We start from the raw sequence: 14,482 nt of genomic DNA, 5'->3' as shown, positions 1-14,482 counted from the left end.
TCTGCAGTGATTTTGGAGCCCCCAAAAATAAAGTCTGACACTGTTTCCACTGTTTCCCCATCTATTTCCCATGAAGTGATGGGACCAGATGCCATGATCTTCGTTTTCTAAATGTTGAGCTTTAAGCCCACTTTTTCACTCTCCACTTTCACTTTCATCAAGAGGCTTTTTAGTTCCTCTTCACTTTCTGCCATAAGGGTGGTGTCATCTGCATATCTGAGGTTATTGATATTTCTCCCAGCAATCTTGATTCCAGCTTGTGTTTCTTACAGTACAGTGTTTCTTATGATGTGCTCTGCATAGAAGTTAAATAAGCAGGGTGACAATATATAGCCTTGACATACTCCTTTTCCTATTTGGAACCAGTCTGTTGTTCCATGTCCAGTTCTGTTGCTTCCTGACCTGCATATTCAATGTTAAAAAGAAATAAGCTATCAAGCCATGATATCACATGCTGCTGCTGCTGCTAAGTCGCTTCAGTCATGTCCGACTCTGTGCGACCCCGTGGACTGCAGCCTACCAGGCTCCTCCGTCCATGGGATTTGCCAGGCAAGAGTACTGGAGTGGGTTCCCATTGCCTTCTCCGATAACACATGAAGGAGACTTAAATGCATAATACCAAGTGGAAGAAGTCAATCTGTAAAGATTACATAGTGTCTGATTACAACTATAGGACATTCTGCAGAAAAGCAAAGCTATAGACAGCAGAAAGATCAGTGGTTGTTAGGGGTGTGTGGAGATGAATAAGCAGAGCATAGAGAATTCTTCAGGTAATGAAAGTACTCTATGGGGACTTCCCTGGCAGTCCAGTGGTTGGGACTCCACACTGCCACTCCTTGGTTGGGGAATGAAGATCCTGCATGCAGTATGATGTGGCCAAAAAATAATTAAAAAAAAAAAAACAAAACTATGAGGTTGGAATGATGGATATATGTCACTATACATTTGTCCCAAACCACAGAATGTACAAGGTAAATTATGGCCTTTGGGTGAATCCTTGGTTTAAAAAACACTTCCCATTTATTTGCTGCTATAGTCCTTCAGTGATATGAGCAGTTATACGCATGGGGTAAAACAATACTGGGCCCTTGTAAATGGAGGTGAAGTTACCATTTCATCTCTTCTCCATGGTCTAGACATTGCTTCCCTGTCTAAATGTCCTGTGTAAGTAGTAGTGAATTTCTTCATGGACTTACTACTGTTAAAGACTATCGCTGTTGTTTTAAATAGCACTAAGGCTCGTACCTCTGCATCGGTCATCTTACGTGGCGCAAATGATTTCATGTGTGACGAGATGGAGCGCTCCTTACACGATGCCCTTTGTGTGGTGAAGAGAGTTTTGGAGTCAAAGTCTGTGGTCCCAGGTGGGGGCGCTGTAGAGGCGGCCCTTTCCATTTACCTGGAGAACTACGCGACCAGCATGGGCTCCCGGGAACAGCTCGCTATTGCGGAGTTTGCAAGATCTCTTCTTGTTATTCCTAATACTCTGGCAGTTAATGCTGCCCAGGACTCCACAGATCTGGTTGCAAAATTAAGAGCTTTTCATAACGAGGTTCAGGTTAACCCAGAACGAAAAAATCTAAAATGGATTGGTCTTGACTTGGTCAATGGTAAACCCCGTGACAACAAACAAGCAGGGGTGTTTGAACCAACCATAGTTAAAGTTAAGAGCTTGAAATTTGCCACTGAAGCTGCAATTACCATTCTTCGAATTGATGATCTTATTAAATTACACCCAGAAAGCAAAGATGATAAGCATGGAGGTTATGAAGATGCTGTTCACTCTGGAGCCCTTGATGACTGATCTGTTTTATTTATGACAATGTTAGATGCAGCTTGCTTATACCTCAAATATTACACATTAAAATGCAAAAAAATAAAAAAATAAAAAACAATGTAGCACTCTGGTGGAGGTTTTTAATAATGAGGGAAGCTGTGTATGTACTGGGGTGGGCAGTATGTGGGAAATCTCAGTATCTTCTTCTCAGTTTTATTGTAAACCTAAAACTTCTCTTAAAGCAGCTCACACACCTAGCGAGTGTTAGTGCTAGAATTTTAACCCAGGTATTAGATCTACACTCTTACCCCTTATACCATCCTGCTCACACACCACACAAAAAGAAAGTTATGCAGACAAACCAGAAATTAGACCTGGTCAGTACTACAAAACTCCTGTTAGGTGTTCTGATATAGAGGTGTGGTGGTTTTCCCACCCTAGTTGAAACAGACCTCTCAGACCACTGACTGCATTCCTACTCTTTAACAGTTTCACAAAGCAAATCCGTGTCACTGATGGAAATGAGTCAAACCATCTCCTACCATATTTGCTTTTGATCACAAGCCTTTGTAGAAGATTAAGAATATCCAGTGTGTGATTCCAAGCAGGTATATTCTCTTAATAAGAGATTGTCTGAAATAATAGTCTGTAATCCTCCAGATTTGCTTTTCTACACACAAAGAATGTGTAACAAAAAGCCAACAGGAAGAATTATTTACACAATGTAAATAATTAATTAGAAGGATTAATTGGGGAATGGGATCTGTGCCTAGAACCTCTGACTTTCTCTGTGGAAGAAGACTTAGGGGTAAATCAGTGAAAATGTTTCAAGGGGACACCAGCTGTTTCCATATACTGAAAAATGAAATGCATTTCATGGAACAAAGAGGAAGTACAAATTCACCTTCAATTTGATTTTTTCATGTACAGCAGCAATTCTCTCCTTCTCACATGCCTTCTGTGGGGAATGGCAGTCGCCAGGGAAAGAGGTGCATGAGACATCTAGTGTTTTTGAAGATGGGTCAAAATCCAGTCTCCACTACCATCCTGGTCCCTCAACTTTCAAAGACATACAAAGAAAGTAGAATACAAGATGTCTGGGTTCACAGCTCTGGATATGCAGTAGTTCTAACACTGCCGCTGGTCACCACTGAGGCTGTCCATTGCCTCAGTTTCTCCAGAAGGTAGGCTGGGACCTGGATCCCTCTACCAGAGTGCTTGCACCAGGACAAACATCTCCTTGAGCAACAGAATAACAAACTATAAGGGACTAAAAATAATTGCACATGTGCACAGTTGAGGCAATTATGAACAATAGGATACGAAACCAACTGCCATTTCTGAGGTGCTGGAAGTAAAAGCACAGTCACGTGCATGAGCCCTGCACAGAGCACCACCAAGGGGCTGGAGAGCTAAGTTAGGCCTCCTGCCCACTAGTTGTGCCATGTCGCTAATAACATAAACTTTGTACCTGTTTTTACAGTTTTTGCCTCCTTGAGAAATTCATTTTTCAACCCGGGCAAGGGACAGCCCAATTTTGTTTCTAGCCTCTAGCCCATGGTGGTCTAATGGCTAGAACTCCTGGTTTTCAGCCAGGCTCTGCAGATCCAATTCCTGGGCAGGGAACTAAGATGTTGCTTCAAGCCACGGCGCACAGCTCTCTCTCGGAGATCAAGAACACAGTGGCGCCACTATGCTAGTTGATCACCATGCTGTCGATGGTTGTTTATCAAAGGGTCAGCAAGGGACGTGCTCCTCTACTGGTTTCCCTGGAAACTGATAAGCCCACCAACATCCATTCCTCCTCTAATAGGTAACTTCTCCTTCTCCCAGAGTGAACACTGCTCCGTAAGTCCTGCCTGCTGTCTGCCTTACACAGCGGGGTATCAACCCAGGAACTTTGCCTCAGACTTGAAAGATTCCCTGTTCAATAAACCCTTGATGTTTCTACCGCTGTCTCCAGACTCATTCTTACAACGCACTGCTGGGCAACTACAAATCTTGCAGACCTGGGCGGGGTCCAGCCTAACACGAGGCCAACCCAGCACCAACCCTGGGGGAAAACACTCAGCAGCGGAAGACTCTGATCCAAAACGTCCTAAACCCTCGCTTCCAGGCGCAGTTGAGTCTCCAGGGCGCCGCCTACCTTCTTCTGAACACAGTTCTCCGAGAAAAGGTGCAGCCGCGCGAGTTCCCATCTTAGCACATTCCAACAGAACAGGCCGAGGAGAACCGCTCTTTCCCAGGGCTGTGACGCTGGGGCTCTAGGAAGCACCTGTTTCTGTCAGACGCCAGTCCCAAAGAGCGTAAGAGACCCACGAGACATAAGGAAATCGCAAAACACTGGAGAGGAACTCTTGAGTAACAGATCAGATAAGATCAGATCAGTCGCTCAGTCGTGTCCGACTCTTTTTGACCCCATGAATTGCAGCACGCCAGGCCTCCCTGTCCATCACCAACTCGCGTAGTTCACCGAGACTCACATCCATCGAGTCAGTGATGCCATCCAGCCATCTCATCCTCTGTCGTCCCCTTCTCCTCTTGCCCCCAATCTCTCCCAGCATCAGTCTTTTCCAATGAGTCAACTCTTCGCATGAGGTGGCCAAAGTACTGGAGTTTCAGCTTTAGCATCATTCCTTCCAAAGAAATCCCAGGGCTGATCTCCTTCAGAATGGACTGGTTGGATCTCCTTGCAGTCCAAGGGCCTCTGAAGAGTCTTCTCCAACACCACAGTTCAAAAGCATCAATTCTTTGGCGCTCAGCCTTCTTCACAGTCCAACTCTCACATCCATACATGACCACAGGAAAAACCATAGCCTTGACTAGACAGACCTTTGTTGGCAAAGTAATGTCTCTGCTTTTGAATATGCTATCTAGGTTGGTCATAACTTTCCTTCCAAGGAGTAAGCGTCTTTTAATTTCATGGCTGCAGTCACCATCTGCAGTGATTTTGGAGCCCAGAAAAATAAAGTTTGACACTGTTTCCACTGTTTCCCCATCTATTTCCCATGAAGTGATGGGACTGGATGCCATGATCTTCGTTTTCTAAATGTTGAGCTTTAAGCCCACTTTTTCACTCTCCACTTTCACTTTCATAAGAGGCTTTTGAGTTCCTCTTCACTTTCTGCCATAAGGGTGGTGTCATCTGCATATCTGAGGTGATTGATATTTCTCCTGGCAATCTTGATTCCAGCTTGTATTTCTTCCAGTCCAGTGTTTCTTATGATGTACTCTGCATAGAAGTTAAATAAACAGGGTGACAATATACAGCCTTGACATACTCCTTTTCCTACTTGGAACCAGTCTGTTGTTCCATGTCCAGTTCTAACTGTTGCTTCCTGACCTGCATACAAATTTCTCAAGAGGCAGATCAGGTGGTCTGGTATTCCCATCTCTTGAATTTTCCAGTTTATTGTGATCCACACAGTCAAAGGCTTTGGCATAGTCAAGAAAGCAGAAATAGATGTTTTTCTGGAACTCTCTTGCTTTTTCCATGATCCACCAGATGTTGGCAATTTGCTCTCTGGTTCCTCTGCCTTTTCTAAAACCAGCTTAAACGTCAGGAAGTTCACAGTTCACATATTGCTGAAGCCTGGCTTGGAGAATTTTGAGCATTACTTTACTAGCGTGTGAGATGAGTGCAATTGTGCGGTAGTTTGAGCATTCTTTGGCACTGCCTTTCTTTGGGATTGGAATGAAAACTGACCTTTTCCAGTCCTGTGGCCACTGCTCAGTTTTCCAAATGTGCTGGCATATTGAGTGCAGCACTTTCACAGCATCATCTTTCAGGATTTGGAATAGCTCCACTGGAATTCTATCACCTCCACTAGCTTTGTTCGTAGTGATGCTTTCTAAGCCCCACTTGACTTCACATTCCAGGATGTCTGGCTCTAGGTCAGTGATCACACCATCGTGATTATCTGGGTCGTGAAGATCTTTTTTGTACAATTCTTCTGTGTATTCTTGCCATCTCTTCTTAATATCTTTTGCTTCTGTTAGATCCATACCATTTCTGTCCTTTATCGAGCCCATCTTTGCATGAAATGTTCCTTTAGTTGCGACTAATTCCCCTCTGGAACCCTACCGGAAGTGTCCGTAGACCCTGGCTTTTTTTCATTGGTTCTGTGACCCGCCCCTTCCAGAGACTGCAGGGAATGCTAAACTAGCAGGCACATAGAGGAGTCCGTGTTCTCGCTGGATTCTTCAGGAGCAAGCGGTTGGGTTTGGAACTGGGTGGTAAAACTGTCAGGGGCAGGATCCCAGAGCGAGCTGGATGTCATTGTGCCTGAATGAGTACCTTATGTAGATGGGGTTGTTTCTGTGCATGAGATTAATATAATTAGCCAACTTAACATATATAGACATTATATTAGGAACAACATGTTGTCCTTATGCTTCCCATAGTCTGGGAAGACCCACATGCCATCCATGGAGCAGCTAAGCCCTTGACCTAGAGCCCATTCTCCGCAACATGAGAAGCCACCATAGTGCACCTCAACTAGAGAGTAGCTCCTGTTTTCTGCAACTAGAGAAAGCCTACATGCAGCAAGAAGACCCAGTGCAGCCAAAAATAACTAAATAAATCATTAAAAAAAAAACAAAAGCACCTACCATAGCAAACAACACAAAAGTCCTTAACAAAATACTAACAAACTGAATCCAGTAACTTTTTAAAATTTTATACACCATGACCAAATGTGATTTATGCCAGGAATGTAAGGTTGGTTTAACATGCAAAAATGAATCAATATAATACATCATGGTAATAGAATGAAGGACAGAAAGCACATGGCACAAGAAAAATATTTAACAATATGCTTTATCCTTTCATGATAAAAACACTCAACAAACTCAGAATAGAGAAAAACTTCTTCAAATAAGGGGCATCTATGAAAAATCACGGCTGCTGCTGCAGCTAAGTCACTTCATAATAAATGGAGAAAGACTGAATGTTTTCTCCTAAGTTATGTAACATAGATATGTACAACTAAATGTGCGTGCTAAGTTGCCTTAGTCGTGTCCAACTCTTTGCAATCCCATGGACTCTAGCCCACCAGGCTTTCTGTACATGGGATTCTCCAGGCAAGAATATAGGCAAGAATACAGGAGTAGGTTGCCATTTCCTCCTCCAGAGGATCTTCCCGACCCTGGAATCACCTGCATTGGAGAAAATGCCATCTCAAAATCTTTATGATCACAGGATTTCTCAAAAGTGTAAATATTCTGGTGTTGAGCAAAGTCACAGTCATGACTAGTGGTGTTCCCATAATCTTTCCATTGATAGAGATTCTCATCATTGTGAGTTTTCTGTTCAGCAAAAAATGAATGGTGACTAAAGATCTGGCCACTTTCCTTACATTTATAGGGTTCTGCATCATTATGAATCTTGCTATGTCATGTTAGCTGTGAACCCAAGATTTCCCACAGACTTTACATACATAAGGTTCCTCACCAGTATGTATTCTCTGATGTCATGTAAGTTGTGAACTCCAGAGAAAGGCTTTTCCACACTCTTCACATTCATATGATCTCTTTCCAGTATGGATTTTCTGATGTCGATCAAGTTCTGAACCACAAAAAAAGTCTTTCCACATTCCTTACATTCATAGTTTCTCTCACCGGTATGAATTTTCTGACATCAGTTAAACTCTGAACCATGAAGAAAGGTCTTTCCACATTCCCTACGTTCATAGGGTTTCCTTCCATTATGAATTTTCTCATGTTGAGCAAGGTATGAGGCCCATATAAAAGTCTTCCCACATTGCTTACATTCATGAGGCTTCCCACCAGTATGAATTCGCTGGTGTGAACTCCAGATATAGGCTTTCCCACATTTCTCACATTCAAAGGTTTCCTACCAACATGAATGTTCTGATGTTGAGCAAGATTTGAACCACGAATAAAGGCCTTTCCACATTCTTCACATTCATGAGATTTCTCACTGGTGTGAATTCTCTGATGTTGAATTAAGTGTGAGCCAAAAGCAATAGCTTTCCCACACTGCTCACATTCATAAGGTTTTTCACCAGAGTGAATTCTCTGATGTTTAGTAAGATGTGATCGCTGACCAAAGGCCTTTCCACATTCATTACATTCATAGAGGTTTTCACCAATATGAATTCTCTGATGTCTAGTAAGGTCTGAGCCACAACTAAAGGCCTTCCCACATTTCTTACATTCATAATATTTCTCACCAGTATGAATACACTTATGGACACTAAACTGTGAATGAAATCTAAAGGTCTTCCCACATTCTTTACATTTAAAAGGTTTTTCACCGGTATGAATTCGCCTATGACTGGTAAGACTTGAACACAAACTGAAAGCCTTCCCACATTCTTTACAGTCACATGTTTTCTTAGCAGTATAAACTGATATTGAGTAAGTTCTGAATCAAGATAAAAGGTCTTCTCACATTTCTTATCTTCACAAAATTTTTCACCAGTGTGAATTAATTGATGTTGAATACAGTCTGAGTCAGAACAAAAGGCTTTCCTACACTCTTTAAATTCATTCAGTTTCTTTCTTGTATTAAATCTCTGATGAAGATTAAAAGCTGTGTTCTGGTTAAAAGTGGGACTTTTTTTTTTACAATTGAGTATAACTTGCTTCAAACATTCTTCCCGATTTTCCTGTTGTCTTTCAAACTGACCTTTGCCTTGCCAATCACCTCTAAAGCATAAACATTCAGGGCTATGTTTTTTTACAAATTTCCATTATTTCCCATTGAGGTATTTCTCTGTCAAAAATGCCATTTTTTGGTGATAACTTCTTGGTCTGACACCTGGATTGCATGTCTGAAAGATAAGAAGATAAATTCATACTGTTTTTCTGTTCAGAAAGAATTAAGGTTTTCAATGTAGTATAGGAATAAATCCTAAAATAAATACAGCATATGAAATGTCAATGGCTTAACAAATTCATAAATTTTGGACAATTTGAAAAAAGGGAAAGAAATAAATAGAAATTTAAAAGAACTAAAAAAGCCAAGGCAGGTGATTAGATATACAAATTTTGTTCAGATCAAATTCATCTGAGGAGTTCAACAATAAAAATAGATTGTTCAGGTACTACACCAATCATGGGATATCAATTTAAAGACGTAAGACTACTTTACCCAGTATGGTATAATCAACATTTAGCACGTTAGGCATTAAAAAAATAATTCTGTTAAAAAAAATATATACTACAGGTCAAAGAAGGGCAAAGGGAGCCAAAGGATGGAGTAAAGGATAATACCAAAAAAATCAGGAACCAGGAAGCACAACTGGGATGATGTGATAACAACATAGTGATAATACACCTCATTGTCCAATCCCTTTCATCTCTACTGAAATGAGTACACATAATTCTATATCACTTTCTGTACAGGTAAGAGCAAACAAAAGCATATCTATGCTAGTTCAGAGAAATGGAAAATCACACCTACCTACTCATTTGTCTTTGTACCTTTAAATACTTCGCCTTGCTCATTTTCTCCACTGGGCTTAGCCAAGTCATATTTTGTCAGATGATCCCAACCAAGGTGTTTCTGTTTATTTCTTGAGTTTATAGCACTGCTCTTCCATTTGATTTTATGCCTCAAGCATAAAATGCTTAATGACCTTTACCAAACCTCCATGGGATATCAAACTTACTGGTAAAATATTTTAGAAGAACAAAGCAAGAAAATACTACAACTATTACTAGGTGAATATGCTGAAGGGCTTATCCAATTTCTATTATTGAAATTGTACTGGTATTAGCATTTGGCTTTGTTGTTGTTCAGTATCACAGTCATATTGGACTCTTTGCAATTCCATGTCTTAGCCGCTCAGTCGTGTCCGACTCCCTGAGACCCCATGGACTGTAGCAATCCAGGCTCCTCTGTCCTCCACTATCTCCTGGAGTTTGCTCAAACTTATGTCCATTAAGTTGATGATGCTATCCAACCATCTCATCCTCTGCTGCCCCCTTCTTCTTTTGCTTTCAATCTCTGCCAGCATCAGGGTCATTGACTTAGAGACTGATAGAACATACAACATCTCTCAAGACTAAAGTAATAGAGATTGGTATCTAGGGTTGGTCTACAGGGGGTGTCCTAAACATCTCTCATGCTGACTTATAACTCAAGGATCACAACCTAGGAATGTGGGTAAGAGAGAGGCAGACCTACACAGGAACTACAGATCAGTTTCAAATTATCCCAGTGACCAAGGAGGGCAATCAATTGACGTAACAACAAAAATGTTTCAGAACTTTGCAGCATAAAAGTTCTCTATAAAGGAAGATAACCTAGTCATTAGTTTCACATTTTGCAGATAAGTGTGGCACAAAATTAAAATAACTATACAACATGAATGCAGAAACTATAGAAACAACAGAGAGCAGAAACAGATCTATAGGGATTCTAAATATTGGAGTTATGAGACAGAGTTTAAAAATAACTACGTTTAAGCTTCCTTTGTGGTCCAGCAGTTAAGAAACCGCCTGCCAATGCAGGAGACACAGGTTCAATCCCTGATCCAGTTGCTCACATGCCGCAGAGCAAGTAAATCCACACATCACAACTACTGAGCCTGTGCTGTAGAGCCCGGGAATCACAACTATTAGCCCACAAGCCACAACTACTGAAATCTGCACCCTAGAACCTGTGACCCACAATAAGAGAAGCCACCACAATGAGGAGCCTGTGCACTGCAACGAAGAGTAGACCCTGCTCACTACAACTAGTGAAAAGGCCATGCAGCAATGAAGATTCAGCACGGCCAAAAATAAATTAATTAATTATATTTAAAGAAACACATCAATTTAGGTTCAGAAATTTAGAAGTGTTAGTCACTCAGGCATGTCCGACTCTTTGTGACCCCATGGACTATAGCCCACCAGCTCCTCTGTCCATGGAATTCTCCAGGCAAGAATACTGGAGTGGGCTGCTATTCCCTTCTCCAGGGTACCTTCCTGACCCACAGACTGAACCTGGGTCTTCTGCATTGCAGGCAGATTCTTTACCAACTGAGCCACTACATGACTACAATAAGAAATTAAATTTCCTTCCTTGATATTTTAAATAAAAAAGAAGCTTCAAGAGTTCAATTTGATGCTTGCCTATAATAGAAAATTCACCAATTACCGTCCTCTTGCCAAATATACCCCTTGCTTCCTTTTAACAGGCAGGACTGGCTTTTTATGACACTGTATTCTCTGCTTATTGACTTTCATTAGCCCTAACTTCTCTCTTGCCATTTCCTCTTCACTGGAACCAGAAATCATAACAAAGCAGCTTATGAGGCCTTAATATAGAGACTGCTTTGCAGAAGTTAATGAAATTGTTCCAGTCACAGAAAAGAATACCACATTTCTTAATTGATTACAGATTCTTTGTTAACCCTTCTTAACCTAAAATGAAATTAGAAAAATTAATAAACGTTGCTTAAAAGAAAGAATTAATTAATGAAGGAAATGTAGCAGTAAGCAAAAACTATGCAAAATAAGAGAAATTCAAGAGGTAACAGGTAAAATGAAAAATAGAGTCAAAATTTTTTTTTTTAGTGAGTGAAGAAATTTACAAATATCTAAATGGGGGGGTGGGCAGAGAAATGGGAAGAAACTGACCCTAAACCATTGACCACTGGAGAAAAACAATGACACTTACCTTTCTGTAACATGAAGGAAAAATGAGAGCACTGAAATGGAGTGGTATTTGGAGGTGAAGAGAAGATTCATTTGGAACTTCGCATGGAAAAGGTTACTTTTATTTCTAGGTTTCAGGTCTTTATCCACAGGCTTTTGGCCTCTGAGAAGGAAACTCTAGACCAATATTATAGAGATGCTGCTGCCTCACTAAACATTTGGGCTGTTATCTGCAGTGATGGCCTCCTTGTTCAGCCCTCACTCACCTGGGCAAGTCTCATCCTTCAAAGCCATCCAGGGCTCTCTTCCCTTCTCCAGTAAAGAGAATACTTCTGGCTGATAAATGCAAAGTCCTGGTCAAAAAATAAGAAATAGGAAATTACCACCTGGTAAGGGTTTCCTAAGTCCCTTAGTTACTAGGATGGGCAAGAAAAAGCCATAAAGGATGGGGAAGATGGAGGTTCCCAAAGATGATGACTTACTGCGAAATGTACAAAGCACACACCATTTCCCCAGAAATATCTCCCCTGAGATACTTGAAAGACAATCCAAAAATTCACAATGTAGAAATCAGGGATTTCTGGGGTGAAATTCTGAAGCGTACCCAGCAAGACCAGGTTGCTATAGTTCTCCAGCATCACATTCTGTACAGATGTCTCTGTTCTAAGTCCAGGCACTCCCATTCCTCTTGAGAGAAGTCTACAGCTACATCCCTGAACATCATCAGCTGCTGAAATGACAAACCCAAACATCAGTGGTGAAGTAAATCTTTTAGATAGGCAGGGAAAAGATGGAAAAGGGCACTGCAGGAAGAGGTATACACATTCAGCAAAAACTGGACTTGGCTGCCTCTAGGGTAGCGGGGGAAACAACAGGGAAATTAGTGTCCCTGAAGCCAAGTGCCTATATGCGCTTAAAATCTCCTGTTGTCAGTCACAACAATGTTCTGACCTTCCTGTAACAAACAGCAAGACAACTGGATGGTAGCCCAGAAAAACAGGTATCATATGAGTTCTTGTTGTTGATACCACCAAGAGGCTACACTAGCCTGGAATAATTAACTTCAGATTTATTGTATGAGAGAAGTGTTGTTTTTTTTCCTTTCACCTTCTTTTATTTGAATTTTCTATTAGTTGAATTTGAAAGGATTCTTAAGAGATTATACTCCCTAACTGAATTCCATGTTCTGTGGAGCATGTATAAAATCTCTAGGCTATCAGCTAAGTAGCTGACTATCTTCACTTCTTCTTCTTAATGATATTAACCTCTCATTGGTTTCTTGGCAAGATCCCACATCTCTCTGAACTCAACCTCTTCTTATATATCCTCTATCTAAAAGCATGACAAAGTGCCACTACTAAAATGAATACCAACTAACACTGACTCTATCTTTCCTAAATGAAACACCCCATCATACAGGGTAAATAAAATCTTTCATATAGTGTGTCCTTTTTAGTCACTCAATTCCACTTTGATGAACCACAGTTGTTGTCTTTTAACATTTTATTTTACATTGGAGTACAGTCAATTAACAATGTTGTGATAGTTTCAGGTACACAGCAGAATGACACAGGAGCCACAGTTTGATCTTTAAAAGTCTCTACTATTTCCTTTAAGGGAATATAATTCTCCTCCTTCAATGCTCTGTCAAAATATTAGGATACAAGAGGTACTGAATGCCATGTTGGAGAGAAGAGGGACATACAGAGAAGGCACTAAACTGTTTCACAAATATCACTTACCATGTTGAATGGTGAGTCAGGTAAGCAGTTTAAGGATAAGGAATAAAAATATTCACATGATGTAGTATAAATGGTTATCTTATTATAATTGTGCATGCGTGCTAAGTCACTTCAGTCATGTCTGACCCCATGGACTTTAGTTTTCCAGGCTCCTCTGTCTGTGGAAGTCTCCAGGCAAGGATACTGGAGTGGGTATCTATTCCCATCTCCAGGGGATCTTCCTGACCCAGGGATTGAACCTAGGTCTCCTGCATTGCAGGCAGATTCTTTACCATCTGAGCCAGCAGGGAAACTCTATATTATTACTATAAATAGTTATATTTTTGGAGAGAAGCAATTCCAACTCACATGGGCCATAACTTAAAATTCCAAGAGTCACTCAGTCTTCTGGATTTCTCATGTAGTTGAAGCAGTTTTGAAAAAGTGGAGCTAGAGGGAAGGAACCCTAAGAGGTCAGGCTTTCCTCAGAGCTTTCAAATGGACTAAGAATACCATTTTATTCCCTGAAGGAAGGTCAGAGGGAATCTGCAGAAATTCTGGCCCTATCCAAAACCCAAGACACTAAACTACATCAGGATGAAGTTTCAGTCCAATCAGTTATGATAAATCATGACAAGGATCAGAATATTCAGAATATGAGATAAGGACATTCTGACTTGCTCTGAATAGCCCCTTTAACAAAAAGGAACCCAAGTTAGACATCCCCCAGGGGGAATTTTCCAATCTGGGAGCCCCATGAGTTTGCCCAGGGCCTTCCTGTGTATCCCTGTAGGACAGTGGCCTTTTATCTCCCCCATGTCCAACCAAAGTATATAAAACTTACTGACTCATTTTCATCTAAAGCACTCTCATGACAAAACTAAGGGCAATGATAAACAAAATGAAAAGACAACCTACAGAATGGGAAAAATATTTGCAAACAATGCAATCAACATGGGATTGATCTCCAAAATATATAAACAGCTCAATATCAAAAACCCAGTCAAAAAATAGGTAGAGGATCTAAAGAGACATTTTCTCAAAGAAGACTGAAGAAATATTCATTCTTATGAGGAGTAGACCACCCTGAATTAGAGTTTCTGTAAGCAGAAATGCTATGAAAAGGAGGTGACTGATGGTGCAGGTAGTAAACAGAGGCATGGAGATGACAGAGGGATTCAAGGTGGAAAAATTCAAAATACATAGGCTGTATTCTTTTATTTTTTAAGCAGCTTGCTGCTGCTGCTGCTGCTAAGTCGCTTTAGTCATGTCCGACTCTGTGCAACCCCAGAGACGGCAGCCCACCAGGCTTCCCCGTCCCTGGGATTCTCCAGGCAAGAACACTGGAGTGGGTTGCCATTTCCTTCTCCAG

General features: G+C 41.0%; 2 protein-coding genes across 2 annotated transcripts in view; one reads left to right on the top strand and one right to left on the bottom strand.

Moving 5' to 3' along the window:
* Positions 1-14,482, top strand: part of ZFP30 (ZFP30 zinc finger protein) — a 71,402-nt gene that overhangs the window by 27,953 nt on the left and 28,967 nt on the right. The gene's annotated exons all lie outside the window — the stretch shown is intronic.
* ZNF790 (zinc finger protein 790) overlaps positions 6,441-14,482 on the bottom strand; it is a 15,011-nt gene continuing 6,969 nt past the window's right edge. The window contains 9 exon segments of the mRNA XM_010849166.1: positions 6,441-7,191; positions 7,194-7,352; positions 7,355-7,624; positions 7,627-8,148; positions 8,151-8,481; positions 8,483-8,574; positions 11,656-11,742; positions 11,994-12,032; positions 12,035-12,116. Coding sequence (XP_010847468.1) covers positions 6,788-7,191; positions 7,194-7,352; positions 7,355-7,624; positions 7,627-8,148; positions 8,151-8,481; positions 8,483-8,574; positions 11,656-11,742; positions 11,994-12,032; positions 12,035-12,113 — 1,983 coding nt within the window. The 5' untranslated portion in view covers positions 12,114-12,116 and the 3' untranslated portion in view covers positions 6,441-6,787.

This window comes from Bison bison, unplaced genomic scaffold (assembly GCF_000754665.1).
Source record: "Bison bison bison isolate TAMUID 2011002044 unplaced genomic scaffold, Bison_UMD1.0 scf7180017864280, whole genome shotgun sequence".
NCBI lineage: Eukaryota > Metazoa > Chordata > Mammalia > Artiodactyla > Bovidae > Bison > Bison bison.
Note: the sequence above shows the minus strand (reverse complement) of the source record. Positions and strands in the feature narration are given on the sequence as shown.